The sequence below is a fragment of the Phoenix dactylifera genome, unplaced genomic scaffold (genome assembly GCF_009389715.1).
Source record: "Phoenix dactylifera cultivar Barhee BC4 unplaced genomic scaffold, palm_55x_up_171113_PBpolish2nd_filt_p 000245F, whole genome shotgun sequence".
Classification (NCBI taxonomy): Eukaryota; Viridiplantae; Streptophyta; class Magnoliopsida; order Arecales; family Arecaceae; genus Phoenix; species Phoenix dactylifera.
Window position 1 is genome coordinate 575,830 of NW_024067741.1, and position 27,248 is coordinate 603,077.

The 27,248-nt window shown below is 41.5% G+C and overlaps 1 protein-coding gene across 2 annotated transcripts in view; it reads right to left on the reverse strand.

Annotated features, from left to right (window-relative positions):
- LOC103696821 (protein MICRORCHIDIA 7-like) overlaps nt 1–17,205 on the reverse strand; it is a 53,724-nt gene extending 36,519 nt beyond the window's left edge. The window contains exons 1-7 of one of the 2 annotated variants that reach the window (XM_039117593.1): nt 16,733–17,205; nt 11,324–11,401; nt 11,103–11,137; nt 10,930–11,008; nt 6,092–6,184; nt 5,888–5,972; nt 4,725–4,800 (exon numbers count right to left, since the gene is read on the reverse strand). In XM_039117593.1, the coding sequence (XP_038973521.1) occupies nt 4,725–4,800; nt 5,888–5,972; nt 6,092–6,184; nt 10,930–11,008; nt 11,103–11,137; nt 11,324–11,401; nt 16,733–17,159 (873 nt within the window). In that variant the 5' untranslated portion in view covers nt 17,160–17,205. The remainder of the gene's footprint in view (nt 1–4,724; nt 4,801–5,887; nt 5,973–6,091; nt 6,185–10,929; nt 11,009–11,102; nt 11,138–11,323; nt 11,402–16,732) is intronic. The other variant, XM_039117594.1, reaches the window with a different exon arrangement.
- Nucleotides 17,206–27,248: the final 10,043 nt, after the last annotated feature.

Sequence of the window (27,248 nt, forward strand, 5' to 3'; positions counted from 1 at the left end):
ATTTTAATTAGAACATATGAAAAGCCATTGGCAAAATTAATTTTCTAGATGGGAGAAGTTCAATCAAACATACCATTGCTTTGATTTGGACCCATGTGTTTTCATAGCAAACACATACCTCCAACCACCAGGACAAATGTCCAATATTGTAATGATTTAGTGTGGTTTTGTATATATTTATATTGTACGGATTTCTAATTTTTTTTAGGAAAAAGGAACTCTCCTTTACTCATAATTTGCCTCCCTAACCTCATACCATGACCTCCATTACCCCTCCAGTCCTATCCGCTGCCCTACACTCCCCAGTTTGCTTCTCCCCACCTCCCAATCTCGCCACCAGCCCCCGCACCATCATGATTGCCCCTTCAAAGCCAACACCATGGGTGTGGTCTCCCTGATCCTCTCTTTCCCACAATTTTCTATATTAAGCCCAATTGGACACCCTTCGAACTGGTTGAATTGGTCTCAGTGCTAGAACCTATGCACCTATTTGCATAGGTTGGAATCCCAGACGCAGCATCTTTTTTCCCAAAAGCAATTTTTTTACATAATTTTTATAAAAACACTCTTTATCTTCCCCCAAAAGCAATTTTCTAGGTAGAAGAAGTTATTTAATAATACTGCAATAGTACCAACCATCCCGTATCGACCATGATATGTGGCAGCTTCCCAATCCAATTCTAGGATGCCTGACAAGTCCAAATTTATTAATACTACTTCACTCAATAGTTTAACTATATCATCTATTTCTTCTAACCATATCCTCTTTGTTGTAGTGGTTAAAGGGGAGACTCCCATGCACCTATGTGCATGGGTTGGAATCTCATATGCACCATACTTTTTCCCTAAAAGCAATTTTCTAGATAGCAAAAAAATTTAATAGAACATGTTTCATCTTAGACTCAAACCCCAATTCTCTTATTCTAAACACAAATCCAACGTTTGCCAAAACGATACCAAAGAGGGTACCTATTCGCAACCGGTTCAGCACAGTACGGGTCCATATCATGGCGTTCTTGGATATATCGATACGAGGTGATCCGAAGAGGGAGAGAGAGGAGAGGGAGAAAAAGACAGGGAGAGAGGGAGAGAGGGAAGGAAGAAGGGGGAGGGCCTCCTCATCAAACCCTAACCCTAAGCTGTGCTTGCATGCACACGAGAGAAAGAGAGAGGAGAGGGAGGGGGAGGACCGCCTTGGCAAACTCTAACCCTAAGTAGAGCGCAAGCACGAGAGAGAGAGAGAGGGGAGGGGAGGGAGGGACCTAACATCAGCAGTGGGTGGACCACCGCGAGCAGCCAAGCAGGGGGGTGGGGGGTGGGTGAATCGAATAGCCAGTGGTAACCAACTAAATCAAATTTATAGCCGAATCATGTCGGTCCCCAAAAGATCCGGTTCAGTACACCTCAAACCTGCCAGTTAAGCACGGTTTGGCAGACCTTGCACAGATCCTTTGCCACTAAGACAAATATATAGAACCGATAATTTCTTATACTTCATATTATATATTATATTATTCAATGCAAGGTACATCGTCATGATACCGGTCCCGTACCGGTGCCACTCTATCACTATATCGATACAATACTGTATAGGGCAGATTCGGCATATCGAGGGACAGTATGCCCCTTGTATTGTGTACTGGTACAAAATCGATGCAGTATGGTACATCTAATACCATCCAGTTCGGTACGGTATAGCGTACCATGATTCAATGGTTACAAAAAAAAAAAAACAAAATCGTTACTCCACTCTCCTAACACCTTGCCATAACCTCAACTTAGCTCCTCCCATCTGCTCCCCTTCTCAATGACTTCTATCACCATTCGTAACACCATTGCAACCACCCCATACCACCAACACCATGGCCACCATCTCCTCTCATGTTCTGGTAAGTACCATTCTCATCTTTTTCCCCTTTTCTCCCTCTCGAATTCTCATCTCCCATCTCTCAATGATCTCGGTCTTGGGACCTCAGATTGTTCAGTATTGCAGCCCACCATCTGTACCGGCTTGGTGCCAGCCAAACTAGGTTTGTACCGATATTGTGCTAGTGAGTACCGACCCAACCAAGCCAAGACACTCCAATTTTATGTAGGGCAGCAAATGGGTCAGGATGGACTAGGTTATGAGTGACCCTGATCCCATTGATTCCTTGTTGGGGCCCTAATGTTGGACCCAGACCCAACCCAATAGAAGATCGGATCAAATCGGGTCAAGTCCATGGCTAAAATTGTTGACCCAACTCATTCAGGTCGGGTCGGGTCCATAGATAACCCAATCCCAACCTAAAAATTTCAGGTCCAGGTCTAGATCGGAGATCCAAATCACACATATGGAGTTCTAAAGTAAAAAAAGTTAAATTTGGACAAAAAAAAAATCTAGCTTTATCACAAGATGAGTATCTCTTTGGAAGCATATGACACATTTAGCATGATAATTTTTTTCCAACAAGAGTCAGAAACAATTGAAAAGAGTTCCAAAAGTCGAGCATTCCCTATGGATTATACAAATTATTATGTTTAAAGATATCTAATAGACTAAAACAGAGCATAGATAAAATGCCAAGTCAGTCACAATATCAATTTACAATCTAAAAGTCTAACTTTCTATCCAAGGATATCACCCAGTTATCTAATTTGCCACAACATCCCTTATGTCATATGAATAAAATCAGATTAAGAGGCTTAGATTGGTGGGATGATAACACCATTTATTTCAAACCAATTAATTGATGATGGAAACCACTATTAAATGGCTCTACAAATTCTGGCATATAATTCCTAGTGCTTCCAAGCATTATGCTTTCATTTGTACCATATTGTGCACAGATGAAGTTTATAAATGTAGTTCACTGATTTTCTGCTAAAACCTATATGTGGGCTAAACCGTCAATTAAAATAAACTTGCACAACCTATTCTATGATTAGTGATTTATAAATCAATAAATAAAACAAAGAATAAGATCAAGAAATTTGACAACTAAGGTAATTAGAGATTCCATCATTTATAGTTTTCAACATTTTAACCTACGTTACTTATTAAAAAATTCAACAATTAAAGTTTGCCCAATTATATGCTAACATAAAAACTACAAAACTTACGTGGGTTGGGTTGAAAATAGGTCAAAAGACTCAAATTAGACCCATATAACAATTAAGTCAAGTCAGAACTCAATAAACCCAGACCCAACCCGAAATATGGAATGGGACCAATTTAGAACCTGACCCGGTCCCATGAGTCCTTAAATCGGGTCCGAATTAGGTCTAAGCGGATCAGGTTGGGTTGGGTCATAGGTCAACCTGACCCATTTGCAACCTTAGTTTAATGTGTTTCGGTGACTCGAGGGGCATTCTGATGCTAGAATCTTGTCAGAACATTACGAGACCAATTGTGCCATCCCATTCCGTTGTTACTTGAACTCTAGATTGCCATAATGTGTATTAGATGCAGAAAAACCAAGCACCAATGTTTCATTTTCTATAGTGACAAGGTATGTCGTACTGGTACCGGTAGGCGTACCGGTCGCCTATTGGACCGGTATGGTTCCAATTCGGACCGGTATAAACCGGTACCGAACCGACTAGCTCTTTTCCGTGGAAGTACGTGCACCCAGCCGGAGCTAGGGAAGAAAAGGAGAAAATGATCGGGGGAGGAGAGGCCATTGCCGCCCGCGGAGGGCCGTAGGGGGGGTTGGCAGAGCCCGAGGGGGGTGGCGGAGCCCGTGGGGGCCAAGGCCACGCCCGCGGAAAAAAATATAGAATTTTTAAGTGAAGTCGACAAATCGCTTGCCGACTTCACTTAAAAATCTCCAAATTAAAAAACCACAGCCGCATCCCTTATTTCGAAAAAAATAGGAGATGCAGGCGCAGCCTCGGCCTCCGCCATGCCCCCGCGAGCTCCCCTGCCCCCCTGCAGGCTTTGCCGCCCCCCTCGCCCCCCACGGGCGGTGAAGGCCTCTCCTCCCTTCCTCCCCCCCCCCTTCACTCACTCCTCTTCTTCTTCCCCAGCTCCGACTGGGTTCTGCATTTACAGGCCCTGTACCGATTTCTATGGCTCCACCGTACCAGTCAGAGCCCGGACCGATACGGTACGTGCTGAACCGGCCGTAGAAGTTGAATTTCCCATCTAATACATGAGGTAGCAATATCTAAGCAAGATTATCTAGGTATCCAAGACCTAACCTTCATCCTTGCTTGACATATGTAACATGGATACTTTATGTTTTTGTTGTCATTTCGAAATTATTTTGTTCCTAAATGTCATGAAAAGAAAAATATGGATCAAACAATTGCATATACCGCACAACTTGAATTTGCACATATTTAACAAAATATATCTAGGTATTTTACAATTAAGTATGCCATCTTCCACTTTTCCAGTTGCCAAAGCAACTATGCAGGAAGCAATGATGAGCAGGTTCCATACATTAATTAAGATCTCCTATGTGTTATGAGAAATTGCATGATTTTTTCTACATATTAGTGAAAAAAAACAATTGCCCAAAAATATTTCCTAGAAAATATTTTTAAAAAAAATCTCAATCTACCACAGTTCACATCAGATAAACAATACACTAACAAATTCATATTAGTTTTTCTACTTCGACAAAAAATAAAAGGACATGCAAGTGCACCAGGAAGAGCAATTAGACAATAGGGATAAATACATACATCATCACTGCACAAACTATCATACGAAATAAAGTTGGTGTGAGATGGCTTACCATTGGAACTACAATATCTTCTTTGGCAGTGCTCCTCAGAAAGGTATAGGACAGCATACCAATGCTTTGTGTAGGCCTAGATGACAGATCCCCATAAATGTTTCATGTTGTGTAGACACAACATGAAACAACTTAATATCAGCAAACAAATTGAAACATCATAGACCAAAAATTACGGTCATCTCTACGATAGCATGAGCGATATATAGGGGAGGGAGGGGGGCGAGAGAGAGGGAAAGGCTGACCTTTAAATAATCACCTGTCCTGTCTATGTCAATGATAAAGCAAGACATGTATTCAAAAAACTAGTTGATAGGATACGCATATTTGACCATTATATGTTCACATAGCCGCTTATGACATCATATATTCTTAAAGGGGGTATCATATAAAATTCCTTTATTAAAAAACTGAATAAATAAATATATGGAGAGGGTGAGTGCATGGGCGTGAGAGAGAGAGAGAGAGAGAGAGAGAGAGAGAGATAAAGGGTGATTAAGTTTACAAAAGAGGATAAGAAAATCTAGGATAACATGGATAACTTGTTACAGTAGAATTAAAAAAACTTTGCTTGTCTAAGGATATACATCTTCTCTGGTAAATGAAGTTTTTTGTCTTTTTTTTTTTTTTGGTACTAAGGATATACATCTTCATAATGCATGAACGACGAACAAGGAACCAAAAACCTAACTCAAGTAGATGGGATCATGAGTGCATTGGTCACCGTTATAGATATTCTCCAATCAAAGCCATGAACCACATTCCAGTTTCTCGGTCCAGATGTATTACTCTTTCTAGGCATTCATCAAAACGAAGCTATACATATTGTCACTAGAGTTTTTCTTTTCTTTTTAGTGTCACAACTATAAGCACTTGGCTTCCTTGCCAGTCAAGTCTAAATCATTACAACTTTTTATCTTATACCAGCTTTGGATATCCATCCTCCGAGCATTTTTTGTTCTGATGCATGTATTCAGTAGTATATTAAAATAATAACAAAAGGATTTAGAAACTTAAAACTTTCAAAGTAATCAGGAATGTGTTCGTCTATATCTGTCTACCCAAAAGTATATCTATATTTAGTTACAAAATATGTATGAATATATGTGCATATATGTATGCATATGTCTATCTGTATAGTAATTTAGAAACAAGATGACAACCTTCTTCCTCCTTTTGCACGGCTACAGGAGAAGACAATGACGTCGGCACCGAGTCTCATGGTACTCGTCTTAAAGCCATTTCCATCTGATAAAACAAAATGGTTTAAAAAAAGTGTTTAAAGGAAATATACCTCCGATTTTAAAAAAGAAAAGGTGTATTTCAATATGCAAAGCATCTTTTACTTGTCAACTATAGCAACTCACATTGTCCAATAGTACTTGCTACTTTGGACTTCGCCGAATATCCCAAGGACATGCATTGCCGCATTTTATCTGGGTCCATCCCACCACCATTATCTGCAATAATGCCAAAACAAATTAAAGCAATTAAAAATAAAATTAAAAGTATACTAAATATGATGAACTCATAAGTTACAGCCAAAGTTTTAATATAGCTGGCATCCTTGGGATGAAAAATGAAGGCTATATATTAGAATGCTCATATTTTCGTAAAAATATATTTTTCTAAAATAATCATAATAGTCAGCATGGTACGAGACTATGTACCGGTTTGGTACCGCTATGGTACGGTGCACTCGGTATGGTACGGTATGCCTAGTGCAGTATAGTACCGACCGGAATGGCAACCTCAACTTCAATAGTTTTTTTCTTAAAAACATAGATCATCTCAAAGTTGAGAAGAAAAATGATGTTACTTACATACAAAAGATCTATAACACCATTATGCAATTCTTTAAGCTAGCATATTTCATTACTACGTGCGTTATTGCTATGAGAAGTCACAACCGCTATAATGCATTAATAAAATATTACAGAAAACTGAAATTTTGGCCAAATAGCCAAATCTTAGTATCTTATAACATTACAATGACCATAACACATTTGAGTCATGGCTACTATATAACTATAATGACAAAAATGCATGGTGGCATGAGCTTACACATAATGACCTCCATGCTCTTTAGCAAACTCAAACTTGGATTTTTTGTTCCTTCGCACCTTGGTAGAGGTCCCATCTTTACAAAAGACTACAATGGTTCCACCAAGCAATATAATGTTCAACTAAAGGGACATGGCACCTAGGACTACAGTGTGAATTATAAGACTTTTGCTCCCATTGACAAGATAACCATTATGCAGCTTTGATGTTGTTTCCATCATTCAACATTTGCTTTTGTATCAATTGTGAAGATATGTGTTCCATCATCATATATAAATTAGGCCTAGTTGCATCCTCCTCTTCTGGATCCCTTGCAACATATTATTTTATCTGCACCGAGGCATTTATGATCACAAAGCAGCTCCTTTGATCTAGCTGAGATGCTTGTTTACATGATCTTTGCAACAATCTCTTAGGCATTAGCAAAATGAGCATTATCATGCTGTCCTTCTCTCCTAACTTGACCATACAATCTTAATGCTGTATATGAATGACAAGATTGCAGAAGAAGAATTCATTATGTTCAGTTTGTTAAGTGTAGAAAATCATGGTCCCCTTCATGTTTTCCTTGGGCATGACATTGCTATAGTGCTCTAGGATATTTATTTTTAGAGAAGTTGTATACTACTATTAAACTTCACTTGAGGTTTGAACCAGTCAATGATGAACTTATGTCTGATCCATCAGGTTACATCAGCTTGTTGCCGGCCTAATTTATTAATGAAATTGTTCACACATTTCCTCAATTGTCCATATGATGGACCCGTCAACAGTCACAGACTACTGACTTTGTTACCGCTCTTTTATGGCTTTAATTCTTCAAAAAATTCATGGTACCACCAAATGAGAGTTCTTTCCATCTTTGTCAGCAATTCAAATTGATGATCCTAGCCTGATGTGGACTGGACAAGTGCTGTCATGAATTGTCAATTCAGGACAACCCATTTTGTCTACCTTTTGGTATCCTCAGAAGTGGGAACGCAAATAAGCCTACTCAGTTGTAGCTGAGTATCGTGCCATGTTTGATACCTCCAATATTGTTTGGCTTCATTTTCAATCACAAGACATGGGGATCCTCCTTGACAGTCCTACCCCCTTCACTGTCCCAGGAAGAGTGTTGTTCAATTTCAAGCAATATCCTCTCCAAGAGCATAGCAAGCAGACAAAGTTTGTTATCGTTTAATGTGATAGCAACACTATCTCTTTAAGATGCTCCCCTTGCCACAAATCCTTCTGAACAAGTTAGAGTGTATACTTTTTTCAGAAACTTGCATATTGTTCCAGGATTCTCTTTTCTCCAAAGCAAACCGAAACCTTTGAACTCTGACCAGTTTGTTACAGTATATACAAATATCATGTATGCATAATGTTCCAGGATTCTCTTTTCTCTGGTTTCTATTTTTTTCATTAAATTTTTGTGAGCTGACCACCATGATGCCTACATTATATTTGGGTCACTGCCAACCAAAAATTAATGCACTTTAAGTTGGCTTCTTCTCATCTTCTTCAGGCTACACACTAATGATTAAATATCCAAAAAGGTAAAATCATGTGGTATGTCAACTTCCAAATGACTGAAGGGCAAGAAAAATGCAATTTGAGACACCAAACCCAAGAAGAAGAGCAAACAGACCTTAAGGTGGATCACCAAATCCTAAATAAAATTGATTAAGCTGGCAAAAGAATGCACAAATCAAACCAAGAATTCAAAATGCAGGATACAACTAAAATTTTGAGTCAGAATCTGAAAGTTTGATACTTCATCAGCTAGTGCAGTATTACCAGAAGTATTTTGGGAAGTAATGCAAAGCATGGTCGACCACTATTTCATGAATAACAAGCATGAATGACAGTGGGGAGAAGAAGGCCTAAAAATTATGTGCAACCTGGAGAAAGTAAGGTTTTCAGGTATATATTAAAGAGGATCAAGGAAAGCAAGGTCATAGAGATTTTGTTTCCCTTTTAACATTTATTTTACAGCCCAATTAGCTTAGTAATTGACATTATATATGCAAACAAATGCACCAATCTCTTTCAGTTTGGAAGATTACTCTATTTCTGCAAATCCCGCACATAAAAGCAGCAACAAAAAGACTCATGAGTTGCCCTAAACTTCAGCAAGTCCAATGATTGAAATAATAATTTGAACTGCCAACTCCATCAATTAGGAGTGTCAGCGGGTCACATTTGGGTTGAGTTTGGTCATAACCATTACCCAAACCCAAAATATATATGTTAGACCCAAGCCCAATCCAAAACCCAATTAAAACTCTATATCTGCACCTAATATGATATCCAAAAGAGACAGTACTGAGTCAGATTTCGGGAAGAAAAGGTTTTGTTTCTACACTTTCGGGCAAACAGTACTGAGTCATACAATGTTATATAAAGAACAGAGTCAGAAGAAGCACGAACTTATGCTCCTGAGGATGTGAGCTTGGCAGATGAGACTTACGAGTGGTGGGCTCATGACGTTGGTAGAATGCATATAACAAACAACAATAGTCCAAATTATACACTAAACCTTATATGATCTCTGTGCTACCCACTCAAACTTCTTACAACAGAAACATGATAAAATGTATGGTGCTTCCTATGTCATTGCCCACAGTTTAATTGCAGATGTATATCCACAGGAGCCTACTACATTTTATTTCATATATTCCATTGAGTTCACTATTTATAATTTGTTCATCTTCTAATCTTTCCTTCGTGACACTACTTCAAAATCAGTCATATTTCCATCTCATCGATCAAACTATACCACCTGCAAATAACTTCAGCATCAGAGACTCCCGGATATAAATAATTTGGTAAGTACCGACATAGAGTTAAGGCTGCAAATGGGTCGAGTCGACCCGAGACCCGACCCGTGTAGACCCAACCCAAATTTTAGGACCCACGGGTCTGGGTCGGGCCCTAAAATTAGACCCGAATCATTTTCTGGGTCGGGTCTGGGTTTACCGAACGGACCTGACCCGACCCGAATGGACCCGAAGAGAGAGAGAGGGGGAAAAGCAAAAGAGAGTTTTTTCTTTTTTTGTGTGTGTGGGTCATGGCACTATTGGTCCGTCAGGATTCTCTCTCGATCTATTACACTGTTGATACCTCTGGTGTCTCGGTAGCTAACTTTTTTTTTTCCTTCTGTTTTTTGGTTTTTGTTTTTTTTAAACTTTTGCAGGGAGGAAGTGAGGGAACACTGAACTGAATATGGGTCATGTGCCAGTTTTCTGCAATGGAATTGGATTTTGGAAGAAGGTCTGGGATTTTTTTGTCCTAATGAGAGGGGAGCTGGGAGACACCAAGTTCCGTCCAATCAGCCATATAGACAAAAAATAGTGTGATATGAAATTTGGCTTGTAGACCGACTTAGTTAGTAAGTCATGGGTCATCTGTTCTGACTGGAGGTCAATTGCAAGTCTTTCAAGTCATGGGTCACCAAGCACCTCATAATTATGATATGACCAAATTAGATTTGCCCAAATTCTTTCCCAAAAGCACAAAAAAATGGACCCGATTCGGATCCAAACCCGACCCGACTCGGACCTGAAACTGACCCGAACCCGACTCGGACTCGGACCCGACCTGAACCCGACTCAGACCCGACCCGACCCGATCTTCAACCGGGTCGGGTCTGGGTCCAAAATTAGAATCCGAACAAAAATCGGGTCGGATCGGGGTCACCCAGGACCCGACCCGACCCATTTGCACCCCCGCATAGAGTATGACAAATACAAAACAAAGCACAAACAAAAATTGCTTGTTGGAACAACATGCAAATATGAGAAACAATACTCAACAAATAATACAAAGAGGGCATTAACAAAAATGGGAATAAACAGGCAACATGCAGTTTTAAGCCCTACTCAAATGTTTTAAGTCGTATTGACACATAAAGATACCTTGCCTGCTCCAGATTCAATATGCAAACATCAGTTTGCACATATTTAATGCATGTGATCGTTAGGAGTTAGGACTTATGAGTAAAAAAAAATGATGCATCAAAAGCATGTATATACAAGTCAAGCCTCATGTCAGATTCTCTTAACACCTGTTTTTCAAATTATTGTCTGTGGCCTTTGAAAATTCGAATTATCAAAATTTCAATTTTTAATAAAAACTAATAAGTGCAGCACCATACCTTCAACAAGCAACATTCTGGTTCCATCTTTCTTATTCTCTAGCATATCAATGTTCACATATGTAGCCCCATTGCAAACCTTAAATTGGAAAAAAAGAATACAACTCTAATCACTAAAAAAGCAAGTTATCGAGATGCATGATGCACAGCTTTCAGTAGATAAAGGTAAGTACCTCATCCAGCGAATTGTCCAAAAGCTCAGCCAAAGCTGTTAAGGTAAAACAACATAAACTGTAGTTATGAAAAAAGAATAAAGACCATCAACAGCACATATGACCCAATCCAGCATTGCCCATGCAAATATAGTACAATACATGTAGCTATAACAAATATAACCCAATAAGTAAAAGCAGATGATCCTGAATCATGATTTAGGATGATTTGCAAAGTTTACCTCCAAGAGCCCACTTGTGACTGGTAGCATTAGAATGTAGAAACTTCGGGTGAACTCTCACACGATCCATCCCTGATGCTGAAACAAGAACACCTTTAGGCCTCTAAACCAACAAATATAAACAAGAAGAAGACAACAGAAGTACAAGAGATACCTGACTAAATAAATTAAAATGATTTAACATTATGGGAAACATATTATAATAAATTTATCCATCGATAGTGGCAAATGACAAAAGTTCTTTATATTGGCCAAGACATAGGTGGGTGCTCCAGCCATAAGCTAATAACTCATGTCTTGAAGCATGAAAAATTACAACATATGACCGCCCAAATAACAAAGAGTGAATAAATGATGACTCAAGACTATAGCATAGTATCTGCTGCCTCCCTTTTTATTTGACCCACAGTTACAATGTTGCACATATCCTTACCAAACTACTCATAATGAATCAGAAGCCTATAACTAGCTATTTGTTTGCATGGGCAATATTCATGGGATCACTTAATTCAAAAGTATACATTTATGACTCAAACATGATGCATCTAATGCCCAATGGCACTACCATATAGACTTCTCGCCTCCCATAATCACACCCTCATGATTATCAAGTATAGATCTGTAGAAATTCATTAACTAAGGAATAAAGCATTCAATAGGAGTCCAAAAGTTGTTGGAACCATGAAAAGTGAAAGCATTAGATAACCACAGAGTAGCATGAACCCATTAGTTTTGAAAGAAATACCAAGACTATTATAGCAATTATTGTAGAATTCTGAACAGTTACATGAATAATTTTTTTACTATATCATGAGATTTGTGAGTACTGGTAAATAATGTACCAAGTTGACCCCTTTCTGTCTCCTTTTGTTATGTCGAAAAAACCTAAAAGAAGTCATTAGTACACCACTAGGCAAAGTCACTTAGTAGTGTGTGGAAGATAACAAAAGAAAGGTTATCTAGCTTATAGGCAAGGTGGACCATATCCAAGATGATCATCCGGCATGTTCTAGATCAATCTAGCCATTATGGATAAGTCTGAATAAGTTTCTGGAGTAAAATTCATTGCATGTAGAATTCAATTGAGTACTGAAACTTCAAGAAGCCACAACTTCTAATCCAGGAAGAACTTAATGATACAACTCCAAACAAAGTTGATATAGGAGTCAAGATCTATCCCCTACCCAAATTTGAAAAAATTTTAACATATTTATTGTTTTCGTAATTTGTATCCTTTTTTTAATTAAGGGAAGAATCACAACCAATTTGGGCTGAACTTGAGTAGTATAATAAAGACAAGTTTCTATCCTCTTCTAACTAGAAGAAAAATCCAACCAATTAAAAAGAATGAATCTTTATAGGATAGTAGTACAAGTTCTCCTCTTTTAGCTAGATGAAGAATCTGATTCAAATAAGGAGAACCTCACTAGTATTTCTACAAGGCATATGCCATGGTTTTGGAGAATGGGAATAACGAGAGCGAAAGGAAAGAGCATGGACTCTACTTTCTACATAATAGTATCCAACAAAGGGAGCGAAAGCAAATAGCAAAAGCTCTACTTTTCACTCACAATATGTACTGAAATTTATAGATCATGAAAACCAAAGAAAACTGAACCAACCTGAACCATCTAGTTCGGGCTATACCAAACTGGACCAATCAAGAATCGGAACAATTTGGACCAAGGTCCGCCGTACCGAATCCGGTAGGCGTACCGGTTGCCTACCGGACCGGTACAATTCCGGTTCGTACCGAAACCGGGCGGTACGAACCGAAAAGCTCTTCCCTGCCGGAGCCGGGGAGGAAAAAGAGAACCAGAGAGAGCGCGGAGAAGAGAAGGAGGGAGACCACCTTCGGCTGCCATTGGAGAGCCACGAAGGGGCGTCGGAGCCCGGCGGGGCGCGAAGGAACCCGCGGGGGGCGCTGCGGAGGCCGCGTCCACTGTTTCAAAAGAAACAGGGGATTCGAAACAGGGGACGCGGCAGCGGTTTTTAATTTGGAAATTTTAAGTGAAGTCGGCAAATCAGTTGCCGACTTTACTTAAAAATCCCAAAATTAAAAAATTCCCAAATTAAAAACTGCGGCCACGTCCCCTGTTTCTTTCGAAACAGTGGACGCGGCCGTGGTCTCGGCCTCTGCAACGCCCCCGCGAGTTCCCCCGCCCCCCGTCGGGCTCCGCCACCCCCCACCGGCCTCTGACGCCCCTCCGCGGCTCTCCGATGGCGGCCGAAGGTAGTCACCCTCCCTCTCTTCCCCGCGCTCTCTCTTTTTCTCTTCGTCTTCTTCGTCTCCGGCACGGAACCAGCCTGTACCAATTTTCACGGCTCTGGCGTACCGGTAGCTGGCCGGACCGATTTGTACCGGCCGGTACGGGCTGGTTCGGCATACCATGGTTTGGACAGTCGGATCAGTTCAGGCCCCTTGGAGCCTCCCAAGCCTCCTTCAACCTCCCCCCAACTAACTCGATGCCCTCTAAGGCCCTCTCTCTCCTTCTCCCTGTCTCTCCTCTCAACCCCTCCTCCCAATGCCCTTCGAGTTCCTCTCCCTCTCCTCTCTCCCTCCCTTTCTCTATAAAGCAAATCCTCGCCTGCATCGTCATCACTGGACTCCTCCGTGGCCCCCTTGAAGCCTCCCAAGCCTCCTTCCAACTCTCCCCCCCAACTCGATGCCCTCTAAGGCCCTCTCTCTCCCTCTCCCTGTCTCTCGTCCCAACCCCTCCCGATGCCCTTTGAGATCCTCTTTCCCTCTCTCCCTCTCCTCTCTCCCTCCCTTTCTCTATAAAGCAAATCCTCGCCCGCGTTGTCACCACTGGACTCCTCCATGGCCCCCTTGAAGCCTCCTTCCAACCCTCCCCCCAACTCGATGCCCTCTAATGCCCTCTCTCCCTCTCCCTGTCTCTCCTCCCAAACCCTCCTCCCGATGCCCTTTGAGATCCTCTCTTTCCCTCTCTCCCTCTCCTTTCTCCCTCCCTTTCCCTATAAAGCAAATCCTCACCCGCGTCATCACCACTGGCCTCCTCCGTGACCCCTCGTCTCTGCCTACACAATCACCACTGCTAGCCCCTCCGACCTCTCCTCTCGCCCACCTCACATTCCATACCGCCTCTCTCTACCCCTCCACTTTCATCTTCACCGCCAACATCGGGACTCACCTCAACACCCAAGTAAGCTCCTCCACCTCTCTCCCCCTCCCTCCGTCCCTCTCTTTCTCTCTTCTTCCCACTGCTTCTCCCTCTCCCCCTCCTCCCTGTTTCAGTATGCCCCAACAAGGTACCATATAGATCCATACCACACCGAACCGATCACCGACCGATATAACCTCCGATATTAATTTGGCGAATCTTGATGAAAACTTAATAAAAAAAATGGGACCTAGATTTTATTTTCATGAAGTTTTCTATTTTATTTTTCAAAAAGATTCGAGTTGAGCAGGTTAAAAGAATTTCTTCGTTCACTTTGATAAGCTCAAGTGGTATCAAATCCTAGGATTCCTACTTTGTACAATCCTAGTTAATAGTAGAGATCTGTGAGCAGTATAAGCAGAATGATAGTAATGTTTGGTACTCAAAGTACACCGAAAGACAAAAGTGAGATAGCTACTACTACTTTGACAGATGATAAGATAAAGAGATGTCTCATACAGGTAGAGGAGAAGATTATCCAACTTGCCCAGCTCGTATCTCAACTAGCGACACATTCAACTCAAGCAACACCAACTCTTATCATAAAATTATCTCCCAATAATTGGAGATAAAGAGAAGTTTGTCCTACTAATGCTAAAAAAAATGGATACTTCGCCGTACAACATGAATCCAAATCAGAAAGCAAAACTTCACGTAGGTCTAAATAAACTTCAAGAGTGAAATCCAACACATTCAAGACTAAGTCGAGTAGCAAAACTTCAAGAAGCCATAACTTATAATCCATAGAAAATTGGCGATGCAACTCGAGATAAAGTTGATGTAAGAGTCAAGATCTAGCTTCTGCCCAAATTTAAATATTTAAAATATAGCTACTATTTTTATACTCTGTATTTTCTTTTAATTAGGAGAGGCATCTAACCCGATTTGAGCTGGACTTCACTAGTATAAAGAAAACAAGAGAGAGAAATTTGTATCCTCTTCTAACTAAAAGAGGAATCCGATTAAAGAGAGTGGACCTTCATAGAATAATAGAGAACTTACAACTTATCTTCTTTTGCTAGAAAAAAGAATCCGATTCAAATAAGGAAGATCTCACTAGTATATAAAAAGGTATATATCATAGTTTTAGAGAATACGTATAGAAGAAGTGAGAGCAAGAGCATAGACTCTACTTTCCAACATGATATATACCACAATTTGGGGATCATGAAAATTAATGAAAGCAAAAGAGATCCAGGGCCTAGCTTCACCAATTTTTCTATTCCTTTATTTTTCAAAAGATTCAAGTTGAAGAAATTTTTTCTTCTACCTAATTTGATCAGATGCATACCACATAAAACAGCTACAAGCAGTTATGTTGCCATGGTCGAACATGCTTCTCATAAACCTCATGTAGAAGAATGCGTCTATATGGGGGACTTAACACCATTATTTTGTAAAGGTACAAGCCTTATCTAGTGATTTGATCTTTTTAATTTAGTCATCTTAGACCTTCATGGATCCCGTTCAACCTATTTCATAATAATTTTGCTGGTGTAATCCCAATTACCTAAGACACTTCACTTGCTATAAGGATTGGAACTGACCTAGATGAAAGAACAGCAATTTGTTTATCAAACCAAATAAGTGACAACCTGAGTCTAATAATCTGAATTGCTTCATGGAAAGAAAACAGATACCATGTCAACAACTTGTACCTAGAAATAAGTTATCAAGGATACAGAATTAGATTATTTAGTACATTATTATATAGCTAAACCATTATCAGACACTTAAGTGGGTTGAAATAGCCCTTGAATGGCATCTTTACACCAGCAATTGTTGTATAGACCTTGCTACAGCACAAACATGCATCAATTATAGAAATTCAATTTTAAATGTAATTACCACCCATCACATTTTGCTTGACATTGCAAATCAAAATATCGAATGAATTGGTATAAATTTTACACATTATCAGAGAACAGCTTCCATTTCTAAAGTCAATAGTCAGATGGGAAATTGCATTATTCCTCTCAAGGCTACACAAATCATATGATAAAATCCAGTACTGATGTTACAGCATGATACATTTTAAATAACGATACCCCATTTGTTACTATGCCTATCTTTTCCCAATCGCTTCCATTCTTGGTGAAATATTAAACCACATTATCACCAAAATTGAAACAAATTAGACACCTAGGTACAAACCACCAACATCCAAGCGCCAAAATAATTAAATCTTAGTTAAAGGAAAAAAAGGAAACCAAGAAACCGGACTAACCATAGTACGGCGTGGAATCAGCGATCGGGCTCTCTTCGTAGTCCCCAGCCTTCCAAAACTGCTTGCACCCCTGGAAACCCGTCGCCGGCGGCAGCGGCCGCGCGACCGCCAGCGGCACCGGCCGCGGCAGCAGCGGGGGGATATCCGGGGGGAGAGGATCAAGAAAACCAAGAGGGAGAGCGGCGGAAAGGCCCCCCTCCGCCCGCAGCTTCTTGAACGGCCCTCCGTCGTCGGAACCATTGGGAACCGCAGATCTCTTTGCCCCGCCACCGCCGCCCTCTTCTGCCTCGGAGTCGCTGTCGCTGCTGCTGAGATCGATCACCGCCGGGGGCTCCGACGGACGCCGCGGTGGTTCCGGTGCTGGCAAGGAGGCGGACGCCGGCGGGTCGCCGGCGTTGACGATCTCCGCCTTAACGATCGAATCCATGGGAGAATGTTATTTTTCTTCTTTTTCTTCTCTTTCTTAACCTAATTATGGAAACAGCGAGTATTTTGCCCTTGCGAGCGAGGCGGTTGCTTGTGGCCCAAGAAACTGATGCAAAATTACGTAATTATCCTCACTTGGCAAGAGATATTACTTTGGAACCGACCTCCGTTGGGGGAGCGTGTGGGGTATAAAGGAGAACTTGTGCGGAAGTTGCCCCGACGTTTTGCCCGTCGGTGTACGGGTTTCATAAGCGCTGATCTAATAACCAAAGATAACACTATTATGGTGCAGGACTCCCCCCCTTTTTTTTTTTCTCTCTCTCTTTCTTTCCTTTCTTTCATCCTGCTTTTTTTTTTTTTTTTTTTTTCTTTTTTTTTTCTTTTTTCTCTACTCACATCCGACGAGTATGAATGCGGCTAATAAAATCAAAAAATAAAAGGCTACAAAAAAGCTCCAGCATAGACTTATAGTCCATACAGATGAAGCTTCTCGAGTGATGAGCAACAAATGAGACAACCAGTCAGCAGCACCGTTTACCTCATAGTAAACATGTGTGACCAGGTAGGAACCACACTCCTCTAGTCAGGGGCGGTCCAATACATTTAGAGGCCTAAGGCGAATCCAATAAATGAGGCCTTTTTTTTAATAATAAAATTTTTGAATAAGTATAAAATATTTTAAAAAATGATATGAAAATAGATAGCTATCAAGTACACTATTTCAACAAAGATACATGAATCTATCAAACATAGACAAGAAGCCTTTTCAATTTAATATAATTCTTGAATGGGAGCATAGAAAAGTAATTATCCTAAGAAAAGAGCTATGAAACTGATTAAATAATTGAGATAATGTTTGATAATATTTTTACCCTGTCAAGCAAGAGTAGAATAGGAAAAGGTCATCCCATGACACTTCATGGTCAAGATAAAGGAAAGAATTTGTCCAGAAAAGAGCCTCTCTATAAAAGAAAGTAGGGGCATTATGAGAGATTCACTGGATCTAATTAATAAAAATCCCATCCCACCATCCCTTTCAAGTGAGTACCGAAGCAGCAACTGCAGCAGCACAGCAGCCATTAAACACGCCAACCCCCCCCCCCCCCACCTTCTTTTTCTCTCTCTACCCTCCAAGAAGTCCATCTCCAATCCCCCTATCTTTCTTCCCGATGGCCCAGCTGGATCAGGAGTAATGTGAGGAGGGGAGGAAAACCAAGACCAAAACCAAAAAAGAGAAGGGATGAAAAATAAGAGTGGCTTCAGGCGTGTATCAAGCCAACCAAATCCCTCTCTCTCTCTCTCTCTCTCTCTCCCTCCCTCCCTCCCCACCCAAAACAAAACTATTGTCCCCAACTTCCCAAATTGCCCCTCTGCAGGCCAGGAAACTCTCCACCTCCCTTCCGTCAAGGGAGAAGACTCGTAGCCAGCTCCTGTTCCCGTTTTATATGGGGCCTTTGCTTCCTTTTGGTCACAACGCAAAAAACTTCCCTCTCTCTCTCTCAATCTCTTTGCTAGCTTCACCTCCCAGGGGCCTTCCATTGGCCCGAGGTCTTAGGCCACCGCCTCAATCGCCTAAGGCTCGGGCCGGCTCTGCCTCTAATAGGCGGCAGATCTCATAAAGCAGCGGTCACTCCTCCATCGCACACCCTCGACCTTGCACTCACTCGATGATTGTAGCCAAGTCCCCCTCCAAGAAGATGTAGTCTGCGCCTAGCTGTCATCACGCATAGGTGACACCCTCCCATGTTGTGCGGAGCTCGGCACACACCACGGACATGTCGAAGACCCGTCGCCCCCTGCTGCCACCAGTCTAATGTCGTGGTCTCTAATGACAAAATCCACACCTCGTTGGCTCCCTCTCTCGCCCACAATACTGTCGAAATTCACCTTGAGAAAACCGAGAGGTGGAGGCACCTAGGACACAAGAACAGACCTAGACACTATAGTAGCGAAATGAGTGCCCTAGATTTCTCTAGCTAGCCCAACAAGCGAAACCTCCATGATCCCGAAAATCTCCACAGCATGCAGTAGAGTTCTGTTCGCTACTGCCCTCGGGTGCGAGCCGCTACCCTCAAAAACCTAGGCATTCCTATCCAACCAATAATGGGAGGCTAGGTAGGTAGCACGTGTCCCCTCTCCTCATGTTTGGGACCCTGCACAAAACCCTCCAAGAAGGCCACAAAGTCCTCGATGGATGACCACACCTACTTATGGTTGGGTTGGGGCAAGGCACACTCCCAAATCTGACTGGCGTGCGGGCACTCAATAAGGGCGTGGTAGATAGATTCTTCCAACTCTGGGAAGACCGCACAGACTGAGGGGATCCACACTCCCTACACCACTTTCTAGAGGAATAGAGCAACGCATGGATGGATCTGCATCCTCCAGATCTACCTGTCATCCAGCTGTCGTGTTGGGAACCCGCCCATGCCGCAGAAAATTAAAAAAAATTTCAGATGGCAACGGAAGAGGCATGCGCGGGATCGACGTTCATCTCATGAACGTTGTTCAAAAACCGTTCGTAGATAGATTAGGATTAAAAACTTTTAATAACATTAGGAAGATCAAATCTTCACCTTGTGCGGGTAGATGATCACCGCAAACTGAAGTTCATGGTTTAGGATGAAGGTTTGCTTGAAGTCGTTCACGCGTCCAGCCTCTACGGGTATCCACACGAAGTAGAGATCCGATCAAAGCTTCCTTGTCTCCCCAGGGTGCTAGCTCCCTTGCAGAGACTTCTTTTAATGGCTGATGTCCTCCCTTTGAATCAACCCTTGATTGTACTTGGGAGGAGGAAGAAGAAGGATGAAGTTTGAAGGAGAATCAAAGCCCCTGCAGCCTTCTTCCTTTGCCTTGCGTTGGAACCAAGGAGGAGGGAAGAAGATCAAGAGGAGGTGCACGACTCCTCTTCTTCTTTTTTTTTCTTTGCTGATGGTGGCTGAAAACCCCAAGAGAAAAGGTGGCTCACGGCTGAAAAGAGGAGGAAAAGAATTGCCCTAGGGTTTGTTCCTTTACCTCCTTATAAAGACACATGAAGCTCCTACATTTTAGGAGCTTTATGTTTTTCCTTTTGGAGCCAAGAAGAGGGGCGCACGCCCCTCTTCTCTTCTCTTTGATTTCGGCTAAGGGAGAGGGTTCTCTTCATCATGCATGCCCCACTTGATCCAATCAAGTGGGGCTTGGGGTCTAATGCAAGGTGGTCTAATCCTCTTCCAAAGAGGATTAGGTGCACCTATTTTCTTTCCCTTCAAATCCTAATCCAATTAGAATTTGATTGAACCATGACTCAATTGAACCCTTCAATCCTAATCAAATTAGGAGTCATCAGAATTCATTAGATTAATAATTAATTAGGACTTAAGAAAACCTAATCTAATTAGGATTTGTTCAATTTTAGTTCTAATCCAATTAGAACTCTAATTTGAATCCGAAGTCCTAATCTAATTAGGACTTCTAGAAATTCTATTCTAAGTAGGAATCTAAATTGAATTCAAAATCCTAATTCAATTAGGATTGTAGGAATCCTACTCCAAGTAGGACTCCTAGTTCTAATCCAATTAGGACTTCAGAAATCCTACTCCAAGTAGGATTCGTGTTTAAGTCCAATTAATCAACTCCCATTGTTTCATCTTCAACTGATTATCAATCGAATTGATTACTCGTGATTCATAATCATATTACAACCATCGGATCGGTCAATACCTCTAGTGTGTGTGACCCCATAGGTTCTATTCTGACTGGTAGTGAGATATATTGTGATCTCTATCACAATATCATTGAAAACTTCTTTCAATGGGTTGGAACAGTTCCAACTTAACTCATTAGGGTTTATCGATCATCAAGGTATTCCCTGTGAGTCTCACCATCCTCCAGTGACACCTAGCAGCATGTAGTGGCTACCCAGCAGACTGGAATGATGAACCTCTAGGTGCAGTTATTGTGTGATACAGTCCTTATATCGTAGATCCCTACAGGATGGAGGTCATGGACAACTCGTCAAACCCCATCATCTGTCATATATCAAGATTTATTCGACTTAAGCTCGAGAGTGGAAAACTCTTTCTCCACTTACAATCTGCCCCGACCGAGGTCTTATGAACTCAGTGTTATAAATCACATAGGATCTCTCCTTATCTATCAAGGTCGATAGATTCCTTGTAGGTGCATACCCTACTCCTACAGTGAACTTACTGCAGCCAATCTACACTACATGGACCCATATGTCTAGAGACCATGTATACGTGCAGTCAAACTACAATAACCTCACTGTGAGTAGCCGAAGCACTGCAGGTCAAAGGACCAGTCATACTACTGCAACATCAAGCAAGTCACTGACGAGTGGATAGACATCCAAGTGACTTCTTGTCTTGGTCACGCTCAGTACCCTTGTTCTCTAACAAGCACCTACACTATCACTTCAATGTCCCTACACTGTGGACTCGAGTCTCGTCCATCCATAAGAAAAGCGATGTGTGCACTGATCGGATCGATCACCGTCCTCGTGATGATCCATCGATCAGGAGCATTTAGAAATTAATCACCAATGATGCATGGCTCAAATTCTTAACTCTTAAGAATATGCATCATCATCTTATTAATTCTTGGACGACTCATAGACACATAAACAATATGAATGAAAAAGATGTCTTTTATTTATTCAATAATAAATAGTCAAGTACAAAATTATGTCCTAGAATTAACAATGTGTCAGCCAGATTGGCTTCTAGGGCATACATCTAACAATCTTCCACTTGCACTAAAGCCAATCAATCATATATCTTAGTCCCATCTTCTCAAGATGGGCTTCAGTCTTTTGCTGACTCAGCTGCTTAGTGAATGGGTCCGCCACGTTGTCCGCCGAGTCTACTCTCTGCACCTCGACATACTTCTTCTCAACATAGTCGCGTATGAGGTGGAAGCGCCGCTCTATATGCTTGGACTTCTGATGAGACCATGGCTCCTTAGCAAGAGCTATGGCGCCATTATTATCGCAGTAGAGTGTTATAGCATCTGATGATATTACATCCAATTCCGCAATGAATTTCTTGAACCAGAAGCCTTCCTTAGCAGCTTTAGAGGCGGCGATGTATTCAGCTTCAATGGTAGAATCAGCAATGATCGGCTGTTTAGAATGTTTCCAATTCACCGTACCACCATTGCACAAGAACACATATCTAGATGTAGACTTTCTATCATCGATATCAGTCATGAAGTCTGAATCTGTGTACCCTTTTACCTTTAACTCTGATGTTCCTCCAAAGACCAAGAATAAATCTTTAGTTCTTCTTAAGTACTTAAGAATATTCTTCATAGCTGTCCAGTGCTCTTCACCTGGATTCGACTGATATCTGCTAGTGATACTCACAACAAGGGCTATATCAGGTCGTGTACACAGCATGGTATACATGAGGCTCCCTATTGCCGATGCATAAGAAATGTTGCTCATACGTTGAATCTCTTCAGATGGTTGGGGCACATCTTCTTGGAGAGATGAATTCCATGCCTTAGGGGTAAGAGACTGATAAGTCCTGAATAATTTATAATTTAGTTATCTTTCCATAGCACTTATCAATGTTCTTAAACTGATAAATACATATTTTACCATAAAATTGAATAATTATTGAAATAAATTTAAATTATGGTAAGAAGTAAATAATTCTTTTCTTAAACCAGACTCTGAACTTGTCTCTCTTTTGGTTGCGATCTTTCATGAAAACTACAGAAAAACATATAAGGAGGAGATTGTGTTGACCCGGTTCGGTAACCTGATGGAATTGTAATCAAGCTAAGGGTATAATTAAATGGGTTTTGGTCCTGATTAGATTGAAAGTTATAATTAATTATTTTTGTATGGGGAAAAGGTTTGAGTAACCCTTTTTATTAAGTCACAGTCTTGTTTATTTTATCTGGTTGAGTTCGGTCTGAAGTAGTTTAGCAAGAATTAAATTTAAATAACATTGGGCTCGAGAACAAGTTCAAGCAAATCAACGATCATGACCCACCTCAAATCCAAAGCCAATTTCCAACCAATTCCTTACCTACCTTCGTATAAAATTTATAATTTTAAAACTAAAAAGAATAATTAAATATCCACAGTAATTTCGGAAAAAATTATTGGAAACTGTTCATATGAACAGTGTTCCGTGAAAAGCACTATTCATATGAACAGTGTTACAAAAAAAAATATATAAAATATAATCCACTGTTTATCTTCTTCCTCCCGCAGTGCATCACGGTCGTCCACCTTCCTCCAGTCGATCCCGTGACCAGATCCGCCGCCCGTTCCAGCCGCATCAGCTGCATGTCTTCCGCATCCAGGTAGCTGCGGCATCATCGTCGTCCCCGGGTGTTCCGCCATCAGTCGATGCAGCCAGCGACCACTCCTCCACGATCCCAGCCGGCTGCAATCAACGAGCCGTTCCAACCGCCCAGCAGCCGAGATTCACGTCCTCCGATCAGCCCATTCCAGCCAGCGACCGAGTGGAAGACCAATCTCCTCCGCAATCATCATCCGCCCAGCCACCAGCTGCCGAATCACAGAAATGGCATTCCGTCTCTTCCTCTTCCGGATTCCCATCGATCCTCCGATTGGCTCCTCCCAGCGTATCCCCTGCATCCGTGAAGGAAATCCCAGCAGCCGGTGATTCAGCCCTCCCGCATCAAGCCAAGGATCATGCATCCAAATCGGGATATGTATTCAACCCCTTCTCCCGTCCGTATTCATCTTCCACGGACCACTTTTCCGCGACCAGCTCCCATGATCCAGCCTCCGCCCAAGGATCATGCGTCCGTTCCCCTTGGATTCATTGCCAGGGAGAGATCCATATAAAGGGTAGAAGAAGAGAAAGAGGGGGGGGGGAGCTCAGTTCGAAAGAAACAGGGGAGACCCTGCTTCGGTGAAGAGAAGAAGAGAGCCGAGAACCAGAGAAAAGAAATTAAAAAAAAAAAGAAAGGAGGGGGGGGGAGAGAGAGTATTTTGGATATTTTGGGAATAGAGGGAGCCGAATGGGAGCGGAAGACTTTCATTTGAAGATGGGAGGTCGTCCGAAAGCCATGCTCGGCTAAACGTCCAATCTAGGGCTGGATGAAGCCCTAGCAATGTATCAGGGCATTGTAGTTCTTACTTTTTTTTATTATTTTGGAGCTTGTTTAAATTCTTATCTTCAATGAAATATTTCTTTTATGATGTTTAAACCTCGAGCATGCCATTTACTATTCATGGTTGCTAAAGTAGTCTAAGATGATCCATGCCTAGGAAGATGAGGTGTGCTGCACCCTAGATTAACATACTTAGGTAGACACTTCATGCTATACCGAAGATGGATCTTCCTAAAACTCTTTATGTTTTTATTTTAAAAGGCTTGTAGCCAAATTGCATGCCTCTCCAAAAGACAAAAATTAAGAATACGGTCCCTAATGTAATGTTATGTGGTGGATTCCAAATCCTAGATCCATTTACTCTGATAAATTCTAATTCGTACTCATAGTTTAATTTAGTTAAATCAAGTTAGCAAATCCTTCTTCTTGATTTATTTTTAAAAGAAAAATAACTTATTCTTCAATCCCTGTGGACCGACACCCGTAATCACTATCCTACAGGATACGTGCTATTGCGTGGTTTATTTTCAAAATTGAAAGAACCGATCAGAGACCCCTTTTAGAGTTTTCCATACTGAATTTTTTCAGCACTCCTCTATGTACATCTTCTGTGATAGGCCAAGAATCCTTTTAGATCTATCTCTATAGACCTTAATCTCCAAAATAGAGGATGCTTCCCCAAGGTCTTTCATGGAGAATTCTTTTGACAACCAGACCTTGACCGAGGTTAGCATGGGAATATCATTCCCTATCAGGAGGATGTCGTCCACGTACAGTACGAGAAACACGATAACACTCCCACTAACCTTCTTATAGACACACGGTTCCTCTTCGTTCTTGATGAAATCAAATGTTTTGATTGCATCATTGAAACGAGTATTCCAACTCCGAAATGCTTGCTTTAGTCCATAAATAGATCTTTGCAGCTTGCAGACCTTGTGATCTCCATCACTGGAAGTGAAACCCAAAGGCTGCTCCATATAGATATCTTCATCAAGATATCCATTCAGAAAAGCTGTTTTCACATCCATCTGCCAAATTTCATAATCATAAAATGCTACAATGGCAAGCAATGTTCGGATGGATTTCAGCATGGCTATAGGTGAAAAGGTTTCCTGATAGTCAATGCCTTCGCACTGACTATACCCTTTTGCCACCAGTCTTGCCTTATAGGTCTCTACTTTTCCATCCGAACCTATCTTCCTTTTGTAGATCCACTTACATCCAATAGGTACAATACCTTCTGGTGGGTCCACTAAGGTCCAGACTTGGTTGGAATGCATGGAGTCAAATTCTGACTTCATAGCTTCCAGCCATTTCTCGGAATCGATATCTGATATCGTCTCGTTGTAGGTTTTAGGATCCTCTATATGTTCCCTATCTCCCATGAGGAACATTTTCTTAGTATCCCCTTCAAGCATACCTAAGTATCTATCAGGAGGATGGGAGATCCTACTAGATCTGCGAGGTGGAGGAATAACATGTACTGGCTCTGTATGAATGGGTTCTATAGGATCCATGACTCGTTGCTTTTCAGAGACTTTCTCTTCAAGCTCAATTTTCCTCCCACTGCCTCTATCAAAGATAAACTGTTTTTCCAAGAAGATGGCATGTCGGCTCACAAAAACATTGTGATCCTCTGAGACGTAAAAATTGTATCCTAATGACTCTTTAGGATATCCTATAAAACGAGCACTTATAGTTCTAGCCTCTAGCTTGTCCGCCTGTAGTCGTTTGACATGGGCCGGACATCCCCAAATCTTGAGATGACTAAGACTTGGTTTCTTACCATGCCATATTTCATACGGTGTGGTATGAACGGATTTAGAGGGAACTCTATTCAGTAGATATACTGCGGTAAGTAAGGCATCTCCCCAAAGAAACATAGGTAAATTAGTAAAGCTCATCATGGACCGGACCATATCCAATAGAGTCCGATTTCTCCTTTCTGACACTCCGTTGAGTTGAGGTGTACCCGAAGGAGTCCATTGTGAGGCTATGCCATTCTCTTTGAGATAGTCCCGAAATTCCCCACTGTTGCCCAGAGATGGTCACCCAAGAGGGGGGTGAATTGGGTGTTTTAAAACTTTTTGACTAATTAAAAAATAAAACACACAAATGTAAGAACTAAAGTAAAGATAGAGGGATGAGAACAGTCAATCGCAAACACAAGGTTTTATAGTGGTTCGGAGCTTCCACTGCTCCTACATCCACTCCCCAAAGCACCTTTGGGAATTTCCACTATAATCCAAGATTACAGTCCGGTAGTTTTGCGAGTGCACTACCCAACTCGTTGTTTTACACCGGGCTAACAACAAACCCTATAACCCCCAATTTCACCTAGGCTTGGGACGCCTTTTCCTTGTTCCAAGTCCCTTGACTGGAACAAGCACAATATTGAAAGAGTTTTACAAATGATTGGAAAGCTCTAAATAAGCAAATATAACAATGATAAACTTTAAAACCCGGAAGAATCCTTTTGCCGTTGGAAGCGTGGGAAATGATGATTCTTCCGATGTGGATCGCGTAGGCTTGAGTGTGAGCTTTGAATGCCGAGCGGAAGAGAGTAGTTGAGCTTGAAATCAGTTGGGAAACTTGAAAGCACTTGATTTCTTCACTTGAATGCACTAACTCCCTTGAACCTCTTTTTCTTTCTTCTCTCTTGAATGATCTTGCTTTGGGTTGGTGAGAAGTTGTTGAGAAGCACTTAGGAGCTCCCTTTTATAGCCCAAAAAGCAAATATAGCCGTTAGAGATAAAGTAAAAGAGATTTGAAATTCAAACCAAACCTGCAAAAGTTGTCAGTCGCGTCCCAGGCGCTCCGGAGACGTCTCCGCTTCAACGCGAGACGTCTCGGCTGTATAAATTTACTTTTCACTTTGTTTGGGGTCGACTCGGCACTTTACGGGGACGACTCCGATGATGAACGGTTTGAATCCTTATTTTTCTATTTTTCTGAGAGGGTCGCCTCGGCGCTTTACAGGGACGTCTCG